General features: G+C 43.2%; 1 protein-coding gene across 1 annotated transcript in view; it reads left to right on the forward strand.

Moving 5' to 3' along the window:
* LOC8039048 (glycine receptor subunit alpha-1) overlaps window positions 1–22106 on the forward strand; it is a 64995-nt gene that overhangs the window by 31357 nt on the left and 11532 nt on the right. Inside the window, exons 3-6 of the mRNA XM_029970605.3 lie at window positions 7990–8066; window positions 13849–13916; window positions 14953–15245; window positions 21446–21528. Coding sequence (XP_029826465.3) covers window positions 7990–8066; window positions 13849–13916; window positions 14953–15245; window positions 21446–21528 — 521 coding nt within the window. The remainder of the gene's footprint in view (window positions 1–7989; window positions 8067–13848; window positions 13917–14952; window positions 15246–21445; window positions 21529–22106) is intronic.

A 22106-nucleotide genomic window follows, 5' to 3' on the forward strand; every position in this document is an offset into this window, starting at 1 on the left:
TACAAGGCGGAAGCGAAGATATGAGAAAGAAACAGGAGCTCTCGGCCTTGCAACGAACCAATCGTGGAAGTTCGTTGTAAATGGTTTTTGCAATATCGAACTACTTGCTATATCGAACTGATCGTAGAGTTCCCTGCTGTTTGTTGTAAGCGGGTTTGACGTAGTTTGGTTTCTGGTGTTGCCATATATAAATGCCTTCTTAAGAAACCAAGGTACTGGTTTGCCTTCCCAAGGATATAATCTAAATGAGTGTTCCAGGAGAGGTTGAAAGTTAAATGGACTCCTCAATATTTATATGTGGATACTTTATCTAATTTTGGATCTATAACTTTGTAGCTGCATTGAAAAGGTGAGCGACGACTGGTAAATGTAATTGTTTTTGTTTTATCAATATTTCTCTGCATTTGCCATGTGTCACACCATGAAAGCAGGATATCCAAATCACTTTGAAGAGTTAGGCAGTCGCTATGACGAGCTATTTTATACCACACAATCGTCGGCAAATTGGCGAACCTTTGAAAAAATACTGTTCGGGAGGTCATTTATATAAATTCAAAAAAAAAGTGGTCCAATAACGGATCCCTGAGGGACACCAGATTTGGCATGTATAGGTGGTAAGGTGAAGTCATTTGCAATCCTTGGTTGATCTCGATCGTGCAAAAACTCACGAATCCATGTAATTACCTTATAATTATTTTGAAATATTGCAGTTGTTTTTGTATTTGACGACTGTGTCGTTCACGGTCAAAGGCCTTTGAAACGTCTATAAAAATAGCGTCGATTTGCGAGGATGAGGGAATGCAGGTATGGAAATCTGTTACCAGTTCAAACAGCTGGGTTTCGCAGCACAAAAGACTACATCGAAAGCCGTGCTGATTGGGATATATCAGGTTATTTAAGACTAGGTGTTTTCTTACAGATGAATATATTATATATTCTAAAAGTTTACAAAAAACGGTGGTCAATGAAATTGGTGTATAATTTGTTAGACAATTTCGATTACCAGATTTATAAATCGTGACAACATTAGCAGATTTCCATTCGTCCGGAATCCAGCCGTTTTAAGAGATTGCTGGAATAAGCTCAAGCGCGGCACCTGACACACCTTTTGTTAGTTTAAGCAGCTTCAAACATACACCATCAGAACCCTAGCTGGATTTTGTCGGCAAGCGGACGATGACACTGATGACACCCTGAATATGAATTTGCACATCGCCCATTTCTGGAATGATGTTATAGGTGTAACAAGGCGGTCAGATGAAGGGAGCCTGCCGGTAAACACTTCACCAAAAGATGTGTTAAGTTTAAAAGTTGACTCGGATGCAGAAAGCTTTACGTCACCTTCTTAAAGTAAAGGAAATGTATTCTTTTCTTTGGAGTTTAGAACATGCCAGAACTTGTTTAGATTTGGTTTTAGTATGCTAGATAAATCGTTGTTGAAAAAACTATTCTTTTCTTATCTAATTTTTGCATAAGCCCACACAATCTCGTACGACTGCCAGTCACGGTCTGCATTTGAAGAAGTGGCCTTTTTGAAAAGTCTCTTCTTTTTGGAGATCAAGCGTTTTACGCTTCGAGAAAACCAGGGACAACCCTCCCTCTTGGTAATGAGCAACTTAGAAACAAAAGTGTTTTTCGTATATAAATTAGCTTGTTTTTTTATTGAGACCCAGTTTTCTTCAACAGAGTGTGTATGGAAGATGCTTTCGTACTGAATCAGAAAGTTTTACAGTGTTACCGCAATACCACTATGATTTGCCTATGATCAGTCATATATAATTGTGTATAGGTTCAGTCTCGAAATATTTGGCATCTTAGCATAAATAAACAATTCTACGATCACTAATTTCGCCCAGCACGCGTACAGACATGCTTTCGGGGTGAGTGGCACAAAAAAGGTCCAGTACTGCACCTCCTCGTGTGGGTTTATTTACCAACTGTTTAATTAAAAAAGAATATAAGAGATTTATAAAACTTGAACACTCTTTTACACGTGAGCAAGTATTACGCATTTGGAGGTTGGACCACGCTGCTGTGCCCGTACGTTCTGCAGCATACACTTCGCAAAATCGAGTTCATCATTCTTGACAAGCCTTGCCGAGAAGAACAGATTCGATGGTACCAAATGTATGCCGCAGAAAGTTCGGGCACTGGAACATGGTACGGAGAAATGGCGGCTGACGTGACGTCAATGCAAGCCAAGGATGTATAGTTTTAAACAACTTTCTGTGGCCATGCAATCAAGGCTATGGATATACGTTCGTTTGCGCACCTTGTGCGCCCATTGAAGGTGTGCACGCGCACTCTTAACTGCTTTTCAAATAGCTGCCTGAGAGTATAGTGCGGAACTGTGGTTATGCGTAACTGCAGTTAAGGGTGACTTAACTGCGTTTACGGGTGCCCGTTTAATCAAGGTATTAGACGGACACCCTTAGCCGCAGTCCAGTGCGATTGAGGCAGATGTAAGTGCGGTTTACGGTGCCCGCGTGTAGCTCGGGTATTTGGTTAGTAAATGATAAGAATACCTGAAGGAACCATGAAACGATTTTTCTACTTTCACTAAATACTACATAGAATCGCTCTATAACGTTAATAACTGAAAAAAATGCCTGTCTTTCTTTCTGAACGGTGGGAGTCACCAAAAGAGTTCGAGAAATATAAGCACCCCTGAACTCGGAGACAAAATAAGCGGTCACGTGGCCTGGTCCCTATTCTATGCCACCAACGTTAAAGAGGCGGTGCAACGACATTCGCTTGGAACGTTTTTTTTAAATTTACACGAGCCTACTAGCACGCAACGCCATTGACCAAGAAACTCTTTCGTTGCAGTGTAATATCAAGGACAAGAGCGAGCGTTTTCTTTCAACCTCTCATTCGCAAAAACTTGGTGACGTGGCCTGGGGGTCGCGGTATCTCCCAGTAAGGATATTTGAATACGGCTCATACATTGGATCCCACCATTGCGTGAGCACTCGGTTTTGGCTCGTGATAATCAATAACTCGACAAGCATTCGGGTGGTGGCCCGTGTCATTGGCCTTGTCCAGTCGCTGCAATGACGACAATAGTCGACCCATAACAATGTCTAAAAAACAGCGCGTGTCCTGTGCTTTGCCAATCCCAGTGCGTGGCTGTGATCAACATTGGCGGCATATAATTGGCTCCTGATCACGTGGCCGCTTGTTCCGGCCGCGAGTTTAGGGGGTGATCTTTGCTCGTTTTTCTTTAATTTTTGTCTGCGACTTTTATTGCGTGGGGTGAAAAACAAACACGTGCTTTATAGGCCATTAACGTCAGATATTTGTTCTAAGTAGCAAAGTACAAAACTCGTTGCATCACCCCTTTAATGATACCGACGCGCTGGGGTCGGCAAAGTAGAACACTCGTGCTGAGCTCCAGGCATTGTTGGAGTTCGGCTATTGAAAGCCGCTATAGTTATTACTCGAGTGTCCGCCGATGCATTGATTGTTACGACCCCAAGTCGAGTGCTCGCGCAGTTCTCGTGTTGAATTTATAAGCCACGCTCGACTGTCGTTAGGTGGGGGGTTTCGATGCAACAGTTGCGTCATAAAAGCTTTGCGAAGGTAAGACCGAAAGAAATAGTCCCCTTTTATCTTCGCAATTTCGCCGCGACTAAGAAGCTTCTGAATCAGTGGCGACCTGTGCGAACACACTTGAACCAGACTTGGACCAGTACGCCTCTGCAAAGTCGTTAACATTCCAACCCGACATCGTTTCATGACCCCTTTAAGATTAACTGCAGTTTAGGGCGCCAGCGTGCAACTCGGGTATAGTCGGTAGTAACTGCTAATCATACTTAAGCGTAACTACGGTTTAGGGTATCCGTCTGTCACCCTTGACCGGAGCTAAGTCTGATCTCAGTCACGCTTAACTGAGGTTGAAGGTATACCCTCGTGTAACTAGGATATGAGTGTGTTCTAGTGAGTCGGCATTTCCGTGTGACCCGAGTGAGTGAAAGCGATGTTTATTATATTTTTTTTTGGAAAAATCGACTGTTGCTTGTGCAACAGTCGATTTTTCGTGACCCTTTCGTCGATATAACACACTGGGGCCACCTACGGGTACCTCTGGAACACTTCCGACCTGCGTATGTATGTTTATAAATAGTTTTCTACGTATTATATTTTTAACCGGGGATTCGAACTATTTCTTCGTCGGAAAGCTAGCAGCATGGACTGGGCGCCTGGGAAGCACAGCCCGAACCTGGACTGGGTCGCCAGGGGGCAGTCTACTAAAACAAACAGAATGCGAGGCATCGATGACCCCGATTATACGAACAGAACTAACTGGCGACCGGCACGACCTTTCTTTGTTTCAAGAAGCGAGAGACGTCTTGAATCACTCCAGTAGACCGCACCCTGACGCTTCATTAGGGAGTTTTAGAATAACGTACGCAATTTTAGCGCGCGCTAGCGCTAAATTTAGCGCTTGCATTTGCGCGCGCGACGCAAGAGAGTTTTAGAATAGCGTTTCGCCGCAGCGACGCAAAAGCCCAAGCATCTCGCGCTTGCGACGCCACCAAGATACAGTAAAAAATTTTAGTTCACACACGAAATACTGTAAATTTAAAAGAAAAAAACGAGTTTTTTGGTCCAGAGTAGCATTTTAATTTGTTTAAACACGAGAATGCGACGCGAGCGGTTGACCGGTCGTGTCCGCTTGCGTCGCCTCGGCAAGAGAGGTCTCGTGTACTGACCTTCGTACATCGTTCCTTCGTCGTGAAATGTTCGCGCGTCGCAAGCATCAAGTTGCCGGTGATCGCTGCCAAACCGAGTACATTGTCGTCCCGTATTGAAAATTGCAGTCGCGAGGATGCCGCCGGCGTCGCACTCACGACGCCGCCAAAGCAGCCGCCGACATAATCCTGGAAGCCGCCATTTTTTTTAACTGTGCTCGTCTTGGCTTTAGCCAACTTCTCATCACGAATCCTCCTAGGAGAAGCGCAAAGACTCTTTGCGTACGCACGCTATTTCCGAGAAATAGCGCACGCTAAAATTGCGCACGCAAAGCGCAAAACCTGGTTTGCGTTCGGAGCATGCGCAGTGGCGACGACGCTATTCTTTGCGCACGCAAAGCTTTAGCGTGCGCTATTCTAAAACTCCCTATTATCTTCCCCTTTTGATTCATAATTGGCTCGTATTTAGCTTTAAAGGACTTGGAAGCGACGATGGCAGCCTTACCGATCCGACTCTTTGAATTGACCCAAACGATAGAGAAAAAAATACTCACCTTGAGAATCAAGTTATGGATATTTATCTTCATGTTTTATTTCATGTTTCACATAATAAGAAAGAAGTCAAAGACGAAAGGAGAAAAACTAGACACCACTATGCACGAAATAGTCCACTTTTTTCCTTTTCTTCGCACGCTACCACGTATTCTCGAATTGAGGACGAACTCGCCATACAATCAGTAATTTATTTTTTAAATATGTTTTCATTCTTTTTGAGATGACTATATTTTTCCGTGGTCGGTAACAGGCTACGAATTCAGAAGTTTCGGCTCCACTATGCGTTCGTTGCCTTTAGCTGGGCTTTGACTGCTTGAGCGACTACGGGTTATCGAGTGCAGAAAGCTCGCGCTACAGGCGGACCATTCACCATCATGATCCTGTCACGCATTATAGGTTATTTTTCGAACCACGTGCCTATTTCAGTAGACAAAGTGAAACACTTGTTTTTAAAACGGGAGCGCCGGTGCATCCCATCAGAAGACTTCAATAAGCTAAGAGGCATATGAGCGACGGCACGTGTCCACAAATGATGCGGTGGTAGTATAACGGGATACACATTAATATGGGAACATACAAGAGGGGTACGTTGAGGGTACTTAAGTTCTTCATGCCACGCAGCTTTAGGAAATTCTTCTTTTTGCCAACGAATTATTCGTTCAGTAAACGACGAGAGACGCAGTCGGTGTCTATTGTCGTGCCTTGTTCAACATGCAATGTCCTTCGTAAAATTCCCGTGCATCGCTAACGAAAAGCAAGTCCTCGAACCGTCGTCCGGTGGGGTACCTAAATATAGGACAAAGACCGACCGCTTTGTCGAGACATGCACAGGGACCGCTACGGAGAGGTCGATAATATAAGTAGCAGACGTCGCAGTCATTAGCAGTGACCTCTGAGCCACTTTTGTAACTTTGTTGTTTGGAGGAGCTGATGTCAAAGCCGATACTCATGCCGCCGTATTCAAGAGCCGTAATGTCTAAGCTAAATAGCACTTCGTATTTTTCGAGTTTTGTTCCTATTTTGGTATAACTTTCGACCTTCGATGCGCACGAAGCCGATACCAAAAACAGACCCAACCGTACGCAAGACCATTCTGGGCCGTCGCCAACACTATCAGATAAAAAAAAAATTTTTTTTATATATATATATATATAAAGACGTATACAAATGTTTCTAACGCGAAATTAGACAATTAGAGCGCAGCTCTTAAGGAGGAGGGGGGAGGGTAAGGAGGGAAGGGTAGGCCCCTCCTCCTCCTCCGTACCTCCCCCCCCCCTTCTCCTCCGCACGGAACGTCAATTTTCCAGCTAAATCTAGCGGAAAAACTGAATTTGTTCATAGGTGACGTGACACCAAGTAATGTGACGTCATTTTCCTCGCTAATGATTTAGCGGGGTATTGAATTCCTCTTGAGGTCGCGTTACGTTAATTTTCCCGCTTAATTTAGCGCGGTTACGCGGACACCGACGCCGCGAAACCCGGAGACGGGCGCCTAAAGTCTGATTCATATGGTACGAATTTGTTCGCGATTTCGCAGCTGCGGCTTTGTGCACCTCAGCTTCCAGAACGCTCATTTTTGCCGGACGAGCAACGTCGCAACTTCGAAATCGCAAGTAAAATCGCACCGTGTGAATCCGGCCTAAAAGCTGCGTTCTAGAATGACGTACCCACTGATCCCTGTAAGCGAACAGGTGTATCATTGCGGGTTCTGCAAGAGGCTTTGGTAAAATCTACTGATAATCCTTCATATATTTTCTGTAGTATTCGGGGACTTGGTTATTACAAGTTTATATTCACTTACTGTTTGAGAAACCAAGGGCGTGGTTAGTGCCAAGAGTCTTGTCCAATGAGGCGGCAGCATCAGCCAATAAGATCTCTGAGGGACGAATAATAAAGCAAGATGCGTGGTCATTATATGACATGCCCCCCGTTTCTTTAGTTGTCATTCACTATTAAAATGCAAGCGACATAACTTCCTTGAAGACCACTTGTGTAGGTAGCCATTCACTGTAATCTAGAATAGAAAGCTCGGCGATTGAACATGAAATGGACACTTGAAACGCACGTGCCAGTTATCAGTTTGAGATGTCAGTGTCAAAAAGGAAACTTTATTTTTAGGTCGATGTATTGTTTCTAAACATCAAAATTTGTTCAGATTTCGCTGTCGACGCCAGTGGTTGGTTGTGCGCGTACTCTTCGGGAAAGTAGAAGCACAAGTTATTATTCAACACTCGCGTTGGTTATGTAAAGGAGCGAGAATGTCCTCCGTGATCGTATTTTTGCTGTTTCATGAAGGGAATCTGCAACATTTTTGCCGACCTACAACACTGTAGCTGACAGCTTCTTGTGATTTACGACAAAAACCAGCTTAATGATGTTACAGTTTGTCAGAGGTTTACTTTCCGGAGAGGGAATTTTCAAGCAAACCTACTGTTATGAGCTCCTTCTAGGCCTCCATTTTATACGATCAATAATGTTTTTGAACATAATATAAAATATAATATGCAACTGCAAAATATAATACCACCATTTTAGGTGTGGCGAACTGCATTAACAAAGTCTTTCGATTACGCTCGAATCTTTGGATTACATCAGAATCTGAAACGACATGCAACTTATAAAACGAGTTTAAACAGTGCTCAAGACTAAGCCATTTGAGCAGCACCGGAGCCCGACATTTCTTTAAGAATTGCAGATTTGCCATAGTTGAAGTTGAACAAATATTTGCGCTTCCTTTCAGATGTCATGCCAGCCCAATATTAGAGGAAGTGATCCCGGCTAGCTACCACAAATCTGAAGCTCCCGTATCAAAAAATGGTGAGTAAAACCCCCCAAAAATTTACACCTTAAAGGCAAAATAATGATGGTCATTGATTTTAATATCACTTTCACCACGGACTTGATATCCACCCCTGAGTATGTCGACAAAATATCTATTAAAATAATACTTTTATTTGGAGAAAATGAATTTCTAGGTTTACGGGTACACCCCCCAATCACTGACTGCTACTCAACTGGCAACAACGAGCAGGCGCGCTCGTGATGTCAAATGTTGTGTCCGAGAGTAGACGAGAACTCCCTCCTCCACGAGGTTGTGCGGTAAGCGTCTGCGGTTTTACGGATTACGTCTGGTTTAGGCTGTTTGCGGCATGCGATAGAGGTTGGAGAGGAATTGATTGGGGACGTGCTGTGGGGTGAATAAGCACCAAGAAGAACTGCAACATAGTGGCTTCTTTCGAGCTTTCGAGTGTATAGGTCTGATAGAAAAACTAGAAAGGGAGGGGGCGTACTTTTGGCCATAAAAGACCATATACCATCACGGCTAATACCGCTTACCACTGACCTAGAAGTTGTTTGGGTGTATCTTTGCACAACGCCTCCCGTAATAATAAGTGTGTGTTACAGGCCGCCGGATAATAAAAGAGATTTTGTTATTGAACTGTATAAATGCGCCTTTCTGAACTCGCATGTAAATATCCTAACGCTTTAGTTACCCTTTTTGGTGATTTCAATTACCCAAATATTGACTGGTCAACTATTTGTTCTAGCTGTGCATTTTCTCAAGAGTTTATTGACCTTTGTTTAGATTTTAACCTATCTAATGTTATCACTCAACCTACTAGAATTACCAATCGCTGCAGCAACGTACTCGACCTATGTTTAAGCAATGACCTTTCTCTCTTCAGCAACGTCACATACTTACCCAGCATTAGCGACCACCTCGTCATTGAGCTAACATTCTCCATCACTACTCCTAAGAAATCACGTTATTGCAAATTCATTCACGATTATGCGAGAGCCGACTACGCATCTATCAACACCAACCTCGAAGAATTTTATCACATATTCTCAGTAAACTTCGCAGAAAGGACGGTCAATGAAAACTGGATTCTTTTCAAAGATAGACTAACATCCCTAATCAAACGTTTCGTTCCACTCACTCGAATTATATCCGATAACACTAACCCTTGGTACGATAAAACAGTTCATTGTCACTCCAACAGGAAAAAAAGAGCTTATACGAGGGCAAAGGATCATAACACTAACGCATCTTGGAACGCCTATCACGAATGCGCTAGGGCCTACAAATCCGCGATTCATGATGCCAAATCCAAATTTTATACTCATGACCTCCCCAACATTTTAACCAATAAACCTAAAAAGTTTTGGAAAGTAATTAACCCAGCACTCTCTCTTCCATTACAATTCGTTGACGAGTACGGCCTTCCACTTTCTGACGAACATAGTGCTCTTGAAACTAACAACTTTTTTAGCTCGATCTTTACCAATGAAGACTTGTCAAGTATGCCCAACTTGTGCCAACCCCTTCATCCTCCTATGAATCCTATCATGATCGACCGCTCTGGTGTACTGAAGGCCATTGATCAACTGAAGGTGTCTTCTAGCTCTGGTGACGACCAAATAAACTCGAAAATATTAATAAATACTAAACACGTCTCTTCAACTTTCCTCTGCGACATTTTCTCGCAGTCTCTTCAACTTTCTGAAATTCCATGCGATTGGAAAATCGCTAACGTCATCCCCGTTTACAAAGCAGGTGATCGCCAACTAATCAACAACTATCGCCCGATCTCGCTCACCAGTGTGTCGTCTAAACTCTTAGAGCATATACTCTATTCTAACATAATAAACTTTCTAGACTCCCACAGCCTTCTTTTCGAGCATCAGCACGGCTTTCGCAAGTCATACTCATGCGAAACGCAACTAACAGCTTTTCTTACTGACGTTTACTCAAACTTTGATTCTAATAAGCAAACTGACGCCATATTTATTGATTTCTCCAAGGCATTTGACAGGGTCCCTCATCAACGTCTCTTACTGAAACTTAGAAATATTAATATCCATCCCTCAGTCGTCAAATGGATCTCCGAATTCCTCACAAATCGCACCCAGTACTCATCTATTAACAACACCAAATTTACCACCTGCACTGTAACCTCCGGCGTCCCCCAGGGAACCGTTCTTGGCCCCATTCTATTTTTAATATACATTAATGATCTCTACCTCAACATCTCCTCTTCAATACGTCTCTTCGCCGACGACTGTGTAATTTATAGACCTATTAATTCAAACCACGATAATCAAATTTTGCAGAATGACCTCGCACTTATAACTCAGTGGTGCCACAAATGGCAAATGACTTTAAACTTTAATAAATGTAAATCTCTATCATTCACCCGCAGTTCACATGTTTCATCCTTTTCTTATCACCTTTTCACTATCCCAGTAGCTACCTGTTCCTCATATAAATACCTAGGCGTTCACCTGACCTCTGATCTGTCATGGACTACTCACATAAATGCTGTCACTGCCGATGCTAACCGTACTCTCGGATTTCTTCGCCGTAACCTAAGACTAGCTACACCTTCAGTAAAACTACTAGCTTATACGACCTTGGTCAGATCTAAACTTGAATTTGCTTCATCCATATGGTCACCATGGCAATCATATCTAACTAACAACCTTGAATCCGTTCGAAACAGAGGTCTTCGTTTTATTTACTCTGACTACTCCCCATTCACTAGCATATCAGGATTACGCAAATCAGCTAACCTTGACTTACTTTCTTTACGTCGAAGGGTGTCACGTCTCACTCTTCTTCACAAAATCTTTTACCACAACAACCATCTAAAAGATTCTCTACTATCACCTCCCTACCGTATTTTCCCTCGTTTTGACCACTCATGTAAACTGCGCTCAATTACTTCGTCATCTGTCTCCTATAAAATGTCGACTTTACCATCTGCTATTGACGATTGGAACTCATTACCTGACCTCATTGTAAACATGACTGATACTAACAAGTTTGCTGCAGCCGTTAACCTCTTTCTTTCTGAAATACAAGTATAGATTACAGCGTGTTTTTATTAACTATTTTTGTTGATGTTTTCAGTGTGTTCACTCCCTTGTATAATGCCCCCTGGGGCCCTCAAGGAAAATAAATGATGATGATGATGATGATGATCTTATCTGTTTCCAAGCGAAGAGTCCCTGCAGCCGACGTTCGTTCGAGCAGTCGGACTGCATCTAGGTCCAAGCGTCGGCGGATCGCGAATGCCGCTGCCACTGGTGATTCTCTTGCAGGCGATGCCGGCTGATTGAATGCGAACGGCAAATCGTCTAAAATCTCGTGCTAAAAATTAAAAGAAAAAACATTTGCTGCTTATTGCTTGACTTAGACAAGCTGGATGAATGGTAGTCCATTATTTCCCATGGACGATTGCGACCGCCCTCTGGGTGCTTCTGACGCTGGGCGAAACAGGCTCAAGCTGCCCATATGCTGATGTTTATACAACACGCCACAACAAGAAAGTAGACCAGTAAAGTGGCAGGTTAGTTTCGGTTTCGTTTTATATCGTATTTTTTCAATTAAGCAAAATTTTAAATATTTGTAAAAATTTTTATTTGCTGTCTTTGGCTCAGTCTCCTTACTTCAGAAAATACGTTTAGTTAAAAACGTTCAAATTGACACCCGAGCTCCTCGCTAGGTTGTGAAAAGGGCGTTCCACATACTCACACTCAAGGCCAACGTTACTGGAGCAAACTCAGTTTTACAGCTCCGCCTGCGACGTGGACTCAGTGGCGGTCACAAGAACTAGCAGCGCTGCAGTCGAGTCTTACTTCCGGATTGTCTAGCCCACCAATGTTTAACAGAAATACTTGAACTTGGGCGAGTTGGCGATTCATACTAACACTTCACAGCGCAAGGAAACAGACACACAAAAATAAATTTTAAACACTCAAAGACAGAACACTCACAATGAGTTGACTCTGATCTCTGTGGTGCATTACACTTCATCGTCATCATCTTTTTTTGTTGTTGTTATTGTCATACACGTGAAAACAACAAAAAAAAAAGAAAAGAAGAAAAAAAATAGAAAAGGGAGCTCTCAAAGCGGTGATAGCAGACGACGCGCGGGACAGGGAAGTAAGATCCGACTGCAGCGCCGCTAGTTCTCGTGAGCGCCACCTGGGCCACTCGCCTTCGCAGGCGAGAATAGGGAGCTGCGAAACTGAGCTTGCTCCAGTAACGTTGTTTAAGGCTATACCATTTCAGCACTTTTATTTAGAGTAATAATACTTTTTAATCATGCTGTTGAATGAAACGCCCTTCATTTTTGGAGGGTGTAAGAAATTGCGAGAGGTGTGCTACGGCGAAGTGAGGCAAACAGGCATTTCTAAGTCTGTTCAACCGCCTCAGACCGCTTTAGCGGGGTTCGTTTTATATACTGTGTCGAATAACAAATACCAGTTTCAATAAATTTCACTTAGAGATACATTTCTTCAACTTAGGTATATCACGCTTTGCGTGAAATGTCTATGAAAGATTTTGAACATAGCTGTTACCTTCGTATCTGATGGGGCGGTCATCGGTGAATGAGTGTTTTGAACTGTTAAACATATACGGCTGTGGAGCAGGCAAAAGGGTTTGATACCACCCGTTTGTCTTATTTACTGCGTCTGCACTTGCTTTAGTTTGTGCACGTAGGAACTGCATGGCATGCTTAATGCTTGCAAACTCGTTACTAATAGTAATAGCTCGAGGAGGCTACTAAGGCCGACAGGGTTCTACTTTTAGGGCACACTATAGAGAGCGTTGTCTGTTCGCTTCGCCTATCGGTACATGGCATCACAAATTCTAACCACCCCTAACTCGGTCATCTGCAAACACGTCCGCCGTCGATCATGGCAAGTCTGCTGGTCCACCACGACCGTCGATCATGGCAAACTTCTGACAGAAAGAGACCTACGCCTTTAAATTTGACCAGAAAAGCTGAACCACCTAAACGCATATTCGACGAAAGTGTGAGCTTCCTCTCTACAGGTGCCGATGTCTCCGCTTGTTTTTACCATATAAAGATCCATTCTGATATTCTACATATATCGGCCAGGAAAGCAAGACTATTTGTTTTGGAAAGTGTCAGCGTCCTACGTCTCTTTTACAGTGAAAACGGATGAAGGATACTGGCCAAATAGGGCTCCAAAGATAAAGGCAGTGCGAAATATCCAAGGACAAGTACGAAAACGGACGTACACAAAGCGCTGGTTTTCAACTGTCGTTCGCTTTTCTAGGAAACTCCACTATTTTGTTTCCGTACATCTGAAAGTGACAGCTAACTACAGCTAAGGATAAACCTGGTGTTCATGTTTGTCTTCTACTTGTTCCTGTGCTTTTCGCGCTTTTTTATTTTGTGAAGCACGTACAGACTTGCCTCACTCCAAACGTCGCTACAGGTACTTAACAAGTTGAAGCCGAAGCTTTTGCCTCTTAGATATGGTTTCTTTTGATCGTTTTGCAACTCGTAAGTGGCTGAGAAGGTTAAAGGATTACGGTGACGACTCGTGGTAGGGATGCTTTCTTGGTTTCGTTTATTCGAACTGCGCAACGGCGATAAACACCGAGATGAATGATCGGTTCGCACGGTCTCAGGGCAACGCACAAGTGATTGATTAAATTGAATAAATAAAAATGGGACACATTTTTTCTAACTGTGTTTCATGGGTGTATCAACTTGCGTTTGCCACGAGTGACTGAAAGACTGCACGTAAATATTATATGAAACTTTCTCACTTTCAGGAGGCCCTGTCAAGGTGTATGTGTCTTTCCAGGTCATGGACATCGATGACATCAGCGAAGAGAGCATGGTAGGTGCGCTGCTTCCGTAGCTCTGAGAGTTGTGAAATTATTCGTTCAGCCACTTATTCTCGTTGTGATTGTCTCAGTCTGAAAATACTAAAGATAAATTCAAGTTATCTGAAATAATTTAAACACGCTCTTCTCAATAAATCGTGTGCAGCAATCTCTGTGTGGGTGCATCTAATAGAACGTGGTCGAAGAAAATTTACGCGTGTTTTTTAGTCAAGGTGGTTGAAGTTCATATGTACACTTCTTGAGACAGTCACCACGAACAAGACGGAAGTCTGCTTTTCTGTACTGCTCAGGCACAGAATCAATCCGCACCAAATTTTACCTATTTTAGTAATCAAGATGGGCAACTTCCAATACAATGGTTAGCTTCAATGATAATTGTATTAGTGTTACGACAAAAAAAAAAAAAAAACTAAAAAGTACCCTCAATTGCTTTGGCGTTCTTACTGTGCAAAGCTTTTGCAGATGATTAATAACAAAGTGTAATTAAAATGTGCCCTCCAATCAAACGCCGCAAGAGAAAGTGAGTGTTATTTATTAGTTTCATTTTGCAAAATCTTTATGAGGACTGTAATTATGACCAGTAAAACAATTATAAAGGATAGAGTTCAACGTTTAAACATTTTACGGCTGGTCATGAAGTCTGCATATACAGGAGCGCTTTTTTCTATTTTCTTAAATTGTATTTTCCGTTTCGCTGTACAAATTTGTTCATATTTCTTCAAGTGACTGTCAATATAGAAGGCCAACAGTGTCACCATTTTTTAAAATAAACACACGAAGGTCGTAAATGCCGTTAGGAAGAACTTAAACGAACCTTATTGTGTGAGGCTGATGTTCGACATTTCGCTAAGCTATGCATCTTGGCGAAACATCGGCCTCCATTTTGACGCTTCCAGAGGACTCCGCTTCAGGATCTTTCCCTTATATCTAGCATCACATTCTGTCCTGGTTTTGACATCACTCAGTTGAACGAGGCTATCTTCCGCTAAATCTATTAACCTAGTGTTGCATGCCTTTGATTACACCTAGGCCTTTCGCCTGCACATGTTTGTGGTGGACTTGTGGAAGGACGACCGACTCAACCTCACAAGGTTTCTGCAAGACTCCGGGCCGAAGTCGTCGTCGCCGACGCCGGAGACACTGAGGGAAGGTGCTCGCAGAGGACGTCACGATCCTCGTGTGCTACCGGAAGAAGTCCGCGACGCCGTGTGGAAGCCAGACCTTATCTTCGTCAACTCCAAAAACGGATACTTGTTCGAACACTCGGTGCCCAACACCTTCCTCAAGGTCCTCAACACTGGACACATCTACAGGTCCTCGAGGTAGAATCCACCTTCTACTCACCTAAAACGAAATGAGCTCATATGTCCTAGATACACTTCAGCGACAAACAGCAATACCCGGAACCGACCAACTTCAAACACTCACAAATGGAGCACGTAAACTATCGCTTTTAAGGAAATTTAGACGGCCCGTAAAAATCGGTTTCTCAAGGTATCGCGCTGCAATTTACTACAAAGGTGCAAGCTGGGGTGTAAGTTTACACTGAAAAAATTGAACTACAAACATTGCTCTCTAAAAAACACACAAAAAAAACATGAATTTGTTTCGGACGATCTACGCCGCCACTTCGCACACGAGGCACGCGTATAGTTAGAAGTGTTGCCGAAAGATGGCGTACGCCATGTCGAGAAAATACTGGCCGATGCAGGTTCTTTTGCGGAATCGGCTGTCAAATAACCCAAATCGGCCGTGCGCCATCTGCCGGTAGCACTTCTTTATACTCGTGCATCGTCTACAAAGTGGGGGCGTAAATTGCCAAAAACACGATTCTGTTTTTTTTTTTTTTGAATGAGGTAAGTTTTTGTTTTTTACTATCTCCACTGTAAGCGTCTATTGCCGGTTTGCACCTCTGCAGTAAATCGCACCGCTAAACGTTGAGAAACCGATTTTTGCGTGCCATCTAAATTGCCGTAAAAGCGCTAGTTTACATGCTGTACATGCGAAAATATCTCTGGCAAGACTGCAATCTCTCGATGTTCATGAAGTAAGCACACGCTTATGTAAGCCCACCAAAAATACCGTCGCGTGCAAACCCACCGTGATAGTAACTAATCTCTGTAAAAAAAAAAAAAAGAAAAAAAAAAACAATTTTATTTTTTCGCGTGCATGACGCTGCCACAACTTTTGTTCACGGGAGGCATGTTGCAGTACACGAGACAGCTCGTGCTGTCTCGTGCTCAGCTCGTGCAAACCCGCAGCAGGGTTGTCGCAGGCGTAGAAAGGCCAAAGTTCCCTCTATGCACAACGGCACTGGCTGTGTAACGAAAACGACTGGTGAGATGGATCTATTGTTATTAGGGAGCTTTAGAGTAGAGGGCCTCAACGCTTAGAGGCACCCAACAGCTCGGGGCTTCGCACTGCTCTAGCGACACCCCCGAGCTGCTCAGGAGACCCTAAACTATTCCTTCACTTTCTATTGTTCACCGGAAAGAGGTCAGTAACTGACATGCTTTGTAACCTCATACCGTAGGAACGGACACGCTTAACTGCCGTTTCGCTTAACTACAGCTACCTCACTATGCTCTTGAGGAACCTTCTGTGGCTATGCACTCAAAGCTATGGGTGAATTTGCTCTGGCGCATCTTGAGCGCTCATCAAAGCTGCGCACGTCCACTCTTCATCCCTTCTGAATTAGTCGTCCGAGATTATTTTATGGGAACTGTGATTAAGCGTAACGGCAGTTAAGGGTGATTTAACTGCGGTTAAAAGGGTGCGCTTGTTATCAGTCGCCTTTCTATTGGAGCGTTTGTTAAATGGTGCGAAATACCTCCAGTAACCTCCCAGAAACGCAACTCATGGTCGTGTTGGTTGTGGTTGGCCTTAGAAGTGGCAGCATAACGCTAAAACGAGCCTTAGTGGCGCTGACATCGCCGTGCCACCGGCGTCTCAACACGTTGCTACCGGTGTTTCTATCCATTGGCAAGTTGGAAGGCGGGTTACAGCAGAACCAGAAGAAGGAATCTGGTGCAGACCTCTGTAGTCGTGTTTCCGCCAGGATCCCGGCCATATGGAACGTTGCTTAATTGTGACGCCACCAAGTAAAAAAAGGAGCCAAATAAGAAAGCGTTAGAAAAAACCAATGAGAGAAAGAGTATGGACAGCATAGTTAAAAAACAAAAGATAACTCCCTTTTGATATGAAGGTACATCGAGAGGAGTCGTATGTTCTCCGATTTCCACAGATCCTTTTTAAACAGGAGCGCCCCCGGTGTTTTCCGCCAGTCACATGAATTATAGCGTTGTTGAAAACCCTAAAATAGGCGATAGATACATCCCACGCCTCATCACGGCGCAACGAGGTGCTTGTTTTAGCATGTTTAGTTGGCCCATTTCTTACTTAGGTACAGTCGCGGACGATATGAAAAAGCCAAGGTTAGCCCGTGCCGTGCGAAACCTGTGGCCAGACCTATCAGAAGAAAGCCCGACAATTATCGAGTCTTCAGCGGCTGTTCAATTCTTGCTGTCACTCCTCAATATTCAACTAGGCTAAAGTTTAACCCACTGTGTCGAGAAGTTGAGTGGTAAGTTAACAGGCGTTTGATACGTTCGCGAGATAAATGACGATAAGCGGTATTTGTTTTATTTCGCCGGTCACTACTACCATCAATGTTTACTCAGCAATTGTTTCCCTGAAAAGTGGGGAGTTACGATAACAGTCGAAGTGTCGCCGAAATGGCGCTGGTTCACACACTAAACTCAATGATAACTCATCATTCCCCCGTTAGATGACACTAATTGTCTTCGTAGTTACGGGCTTGCTTGGGCTTTTTCATATCCTATACGGCTGTGCGTGCCAACTTTTCAAATCACAGTTCATATTCTCTAAACGGTCTATTTAATTATAAAACCTCCAAAGATATGTTATTTTATTCAAACCGTGCCCTCAGTAGCCAAAATATACAAATCTTTTTTGCTTCGGTATTTAAGGTTGTTTTTTTTTCTTCATAGGGAAATACTTGGTAAGTTAGTCAACTGGTATCGTAATCCTAATAAAGGCCAATGGGGATACTCATTTTTATTGCCAACTGCCGCGTTCTTTTGTGTGGCGTGTGCACCGCTCATTCCTTGAAGCGGCTACATCACGAGTGCCGCATTGCGGAACTTCCTCGCACTATTAGGCGCGTGGAAGTCATAAAACCCTATATAGGTTAGGACATTTTTTTTCTGCAAGGTAATAATCCAGTGCGATAGTTACCTCTTCGGTAAGCGAGTGAAGCACGCTCCAAAAGGGTCGGCGCTATAAATAGTTGTGGTCGAAAGCTAGAGGTGAAATGCAAAGAGCGAAATGTGATTCTTCGCGTATCACGCGAAAACGTAGTTCGCGCATCACGCGAAAACCTATATTTAACGGTAACGAATCTCATTACGCAAAACTGCACTCCACGGGAGATGGTGGCTGAAATGTTGTCCGACTTCCAGGTTGATATTTTATACACTATCGTAGAGAGGAAAAGTCGTCGGAATTTGTTAGATGTCAAGGTTAAAGCAACTGAAATTTATGTTGGCTAGAGTAGGGTATGGAAACCTTCTATATCTGTTTGCCATATGCTTGGGATTCGATAGCGGTTTGTGAATTTCTGGCACTTTATAAGTCGTGAGTAGTACATTTTTCTCATATCATCTACTACATTTCTTTACCCGCTACCACGGTTAGTTCAGTGAAACTTTATTCAGCTAAAACGCCAAAGAAACACCTATTTTGGCAAAAGCTTGACATTCTCAGGGGCTCAACTTGGGCCTAACACGGTTTCGGTATACAGCTTTAGTTTTTTCCAGAGTATTTTGCTTTGGTGTTTGCATGGCGTTTTTAGGCTCGCCGCCTAACTGCCAAAGAGTCAGGGCCGAGCCCAATATACCACGTATGCACCTAAGAATTAGCAGCGAAGTCTACTTGTTGGGCAAATTAAAGCCAAGTTACCCAGGCTCTGGCCAAAAAGGTCAAGATCGGCTGTACCTCGGCTTCTTCCAAGACTTTTGAGGCCTTAACTTTACAGAAAACGACATTGGACCAAAGGAGTCTGGTATCTGGGCAACTTTAATTTGAAACTAGAAAACTGACCATCACAAACTGTAGCTTATATTTTCTGTGGGAGAGCATTCCAAATTGAAGTCTAAGTGACTTTGCGGAACCCAATAAATTACGCGTCACATGCAGGATCGAAGACTCTCCTCCATCCCCCCTCTTCGACCTGTTGTGAAGGTGTCAATCTAAGGGTACTCTCTCATCGGGGATTGACGAGTGGCGTGACAATTTAAATTGATACACGCTCGCTTAACGCCAGTACAGTGATGTTATGTGCTTGTGTCGTAGACGAGATACTGGGAAGAGAAATACATTTTTTTGGGGGTAGCACTCACTTCAACGTTAGTAACAAGTTGTTTTAGGGCAATCGTATAATCGCACGAGGCTTCCGGGGGCTTCCAGCTTGTCATTTATCCCATCATTTTAATCACGCTCAACATGCGTAAAGCTTATACAATCTTGTGCGCAACAAAGACGAGGACAAAAGCAGAGAAGAGGACACAACAAGTCGCACGTACGTGCGCCTTGTTGTGTCCTCTTCTCTGCTTTTGTCCTCGTCTTTGTTGCGCACAAGATTGTATAAGATGTCAAACCAACTCGCCCAAACAACCACTTTTCATGCGTAAAGCGCTACAAGGAAAGAATCTTACAATATTTTTCTTTTGTACGGTAGCTCAGGCCACTTATTGTAAGAGGCGCGAACTCGCCTGGACAGTAAATTTATTCGGGCATTGTGTTACTGTAACAAAAAGCTGGGACCAGTTTTTGTGGCGCCTATATTGACTCTTTTCGAAACTTTGTCGAGCAATATTAGTGGTCACCATATCTGTGGCACGATGCGTCTGATTGGATCCGAGTCCTTGCCGAACGCTGACGTCATCATTGTGTCCAATACGTGCGCAGAGTACGAGCCCAAAACATGGCTGACAGGAATAATTGTCGCAGCAGCTACTTGATAATAATAATAATAATAATAATAATAATAATAATAATAATAATAATAATAATAACTTTATTCACCATATCACATATGGTGGGAGCTGGAGGAAAAAGCTGACAAAGCAGCTTGAAGGGTCTCCAGCCCCCTGAACAGGTACACAGCGGGGCCAAGTTACATACAAGCAAGAAAAAAAAGCAACAGCAAAATAAACAGAAACAACCACAAAACGCTGTTATGGTAAAACAAAAAGAAGATAACTAACAGGCCGTCAACTTCACAAAAAAAATATTGCATGAAGACTAGACAACTGATAAACAACATATTTATATAAAAAGTAGATAGTCACGTAACTCACGCGGGCTAGAAGATAATATATCAATATTTGAATTCAGGAAAGTGTTTAGTAACGTTGGAAGTGTATTTCTAATCATCTGGAGACCGTAATTTGTACGCGATGCACCAACCATCCAGAAATCTGAGTGGCGAGTAGAATGTGTAAGCTGTTTTTTCCTAAGGGATGCCAAGCTTAGCAGGAAGCTATCTATCACAGAATATTCTTGTTTATACTTCATGATAAGCCTGTATTAATATTGTTGATGTATTTTAAGTAGCCCGAGTTTTTCAAAAATGTGGTCCGTGTGAAAAAGATAAGGCACGTCACACACGAGTCTTAACGCTCTCTTTTGCAGTATGAATATTCTATGTAAATTTGTTTTAGTAGTGGTACCCCATACCAAATGACAATGGCACGCCCGTTTGAAAACGGTATATTTAAATATTCCGTCTTCGCAGCAGCAAACAATATTTTGCTGGTTACATTCGCGGGGTTCATTTACTGTTCTATTTGAATACCTTGAGGTAGTGTTTCGGGATATTACACTAAAAGGGTTAAAAAAAACTGTAATGAACACATAACAAAAACAGTAAGAAGAAGGCCTTTACCGGCATACAATTGAGACAATAGGGACCTTCAGCAAACCGTTGCAGTGCTCCGCGTACCGCACACCGGAGCCTTTGAAGCATGCTTTCATGCGCGCGCTCGGGTGGCACCGTGACCTTCAAAGGCTCCGGTAGTGCGGCACGCGGAGCACGGCAACGGTTTACTTAAGGTACTTCTTAACCAAATTTACACTTCTCGTTGCGATTTAAGTCTAATTACTACAGTGATGAAAGTGAGCATTTAATGAAATTTAGCGTTGTCAGTTTCTGTAACACTCATATATGGCAGAAGATTCCATTCCGCAATCGCAAGCCTGTTGAATAGCGCTGAATTGTATTCACGGTGTCACTAATCATTTTAGAAAATTGCATAAAATTTTTGGTTCCGTAGGCTTCCATGTGCCGTGGTTATCGTATAAGACAACTTCAACTGATGCGCTGCACATAGCGTACTTGTGCACAGCGAAGCGCTCTGCATTTTTGTTTTCGGTGGAGCACTCAGTCTGCGTGGCTTAGATATTTATGCTTTGTTTTCATCTTGTGTGCTGAATGTCGAAGGTATCTCTTCCAAGTGGACTGCCTGATGGAACTCCAAAAGTATCCCATGGACACCCAGAACTGTTACCTCAAGGTCGGACTCAGTAAGTCAATCTTCGTAAGTTCTCAAATCGAGATGTCGAGTGGCACCGTTTTGTAGCCCAGTCTTGCCGGAAGCAACGATACCTATATAAATAAGCTTGATAAACCTTTAAACTCAAATAGGAACGCGACGAAGGGGACATGAACGGGGGCTTGTCCGCATCCTCTTATTTATGTTCGGCCCTGCTGCGCCAACGTTTCTTGAGCATCATGTACTAACTAGCTCTGCAAAAGTCTTGCAAACTGAGTAAGCTCGGCTCATTTAAGTAACTTTCAAGGGGTAATGATCCACTAATTGACAACGCCTTTATTAAGTTCCTCGCTTAATACATGCCCAAGAGTGCTCTTTAAGAAAGCAAAACGCTAAAAAAAACATTATGCCTACTGGACTCCAGGTTACTACGTCTACGCAAAATGCCTGGAGCCATCAACCGGGTACAATTCTTACCGCCAGTAGAACTAAAGTAAAGCATCTACAGTCTCAGGTTGAAAACCTAGGGCCCATTGAACCTGCTTCGGCATTACAACTCCTTTCTGACATTGCATCCTTCGCAAATTGATTGTACTACAAGAAATGACA

The sequence above is a fragment of the Ixodes scapularis genome, unplaced genomic scaffold (genome assembly GCF_016920785.2).
Source record: "Ixodes scapularis isolate PalLabHiFi unplaced genomic scaffold, ASM1692078v2 PGA_scaffold6__148_contigs__length_123643588, whole genome shotgun sequence".
NCBI classification, from domain to species: domain Eukaryota; kingdom Metazoa; phylum Arthropoda; class Arachnida; order Ixodida; family Ixodidae; genus Ixodes; species Ixodes scapularis.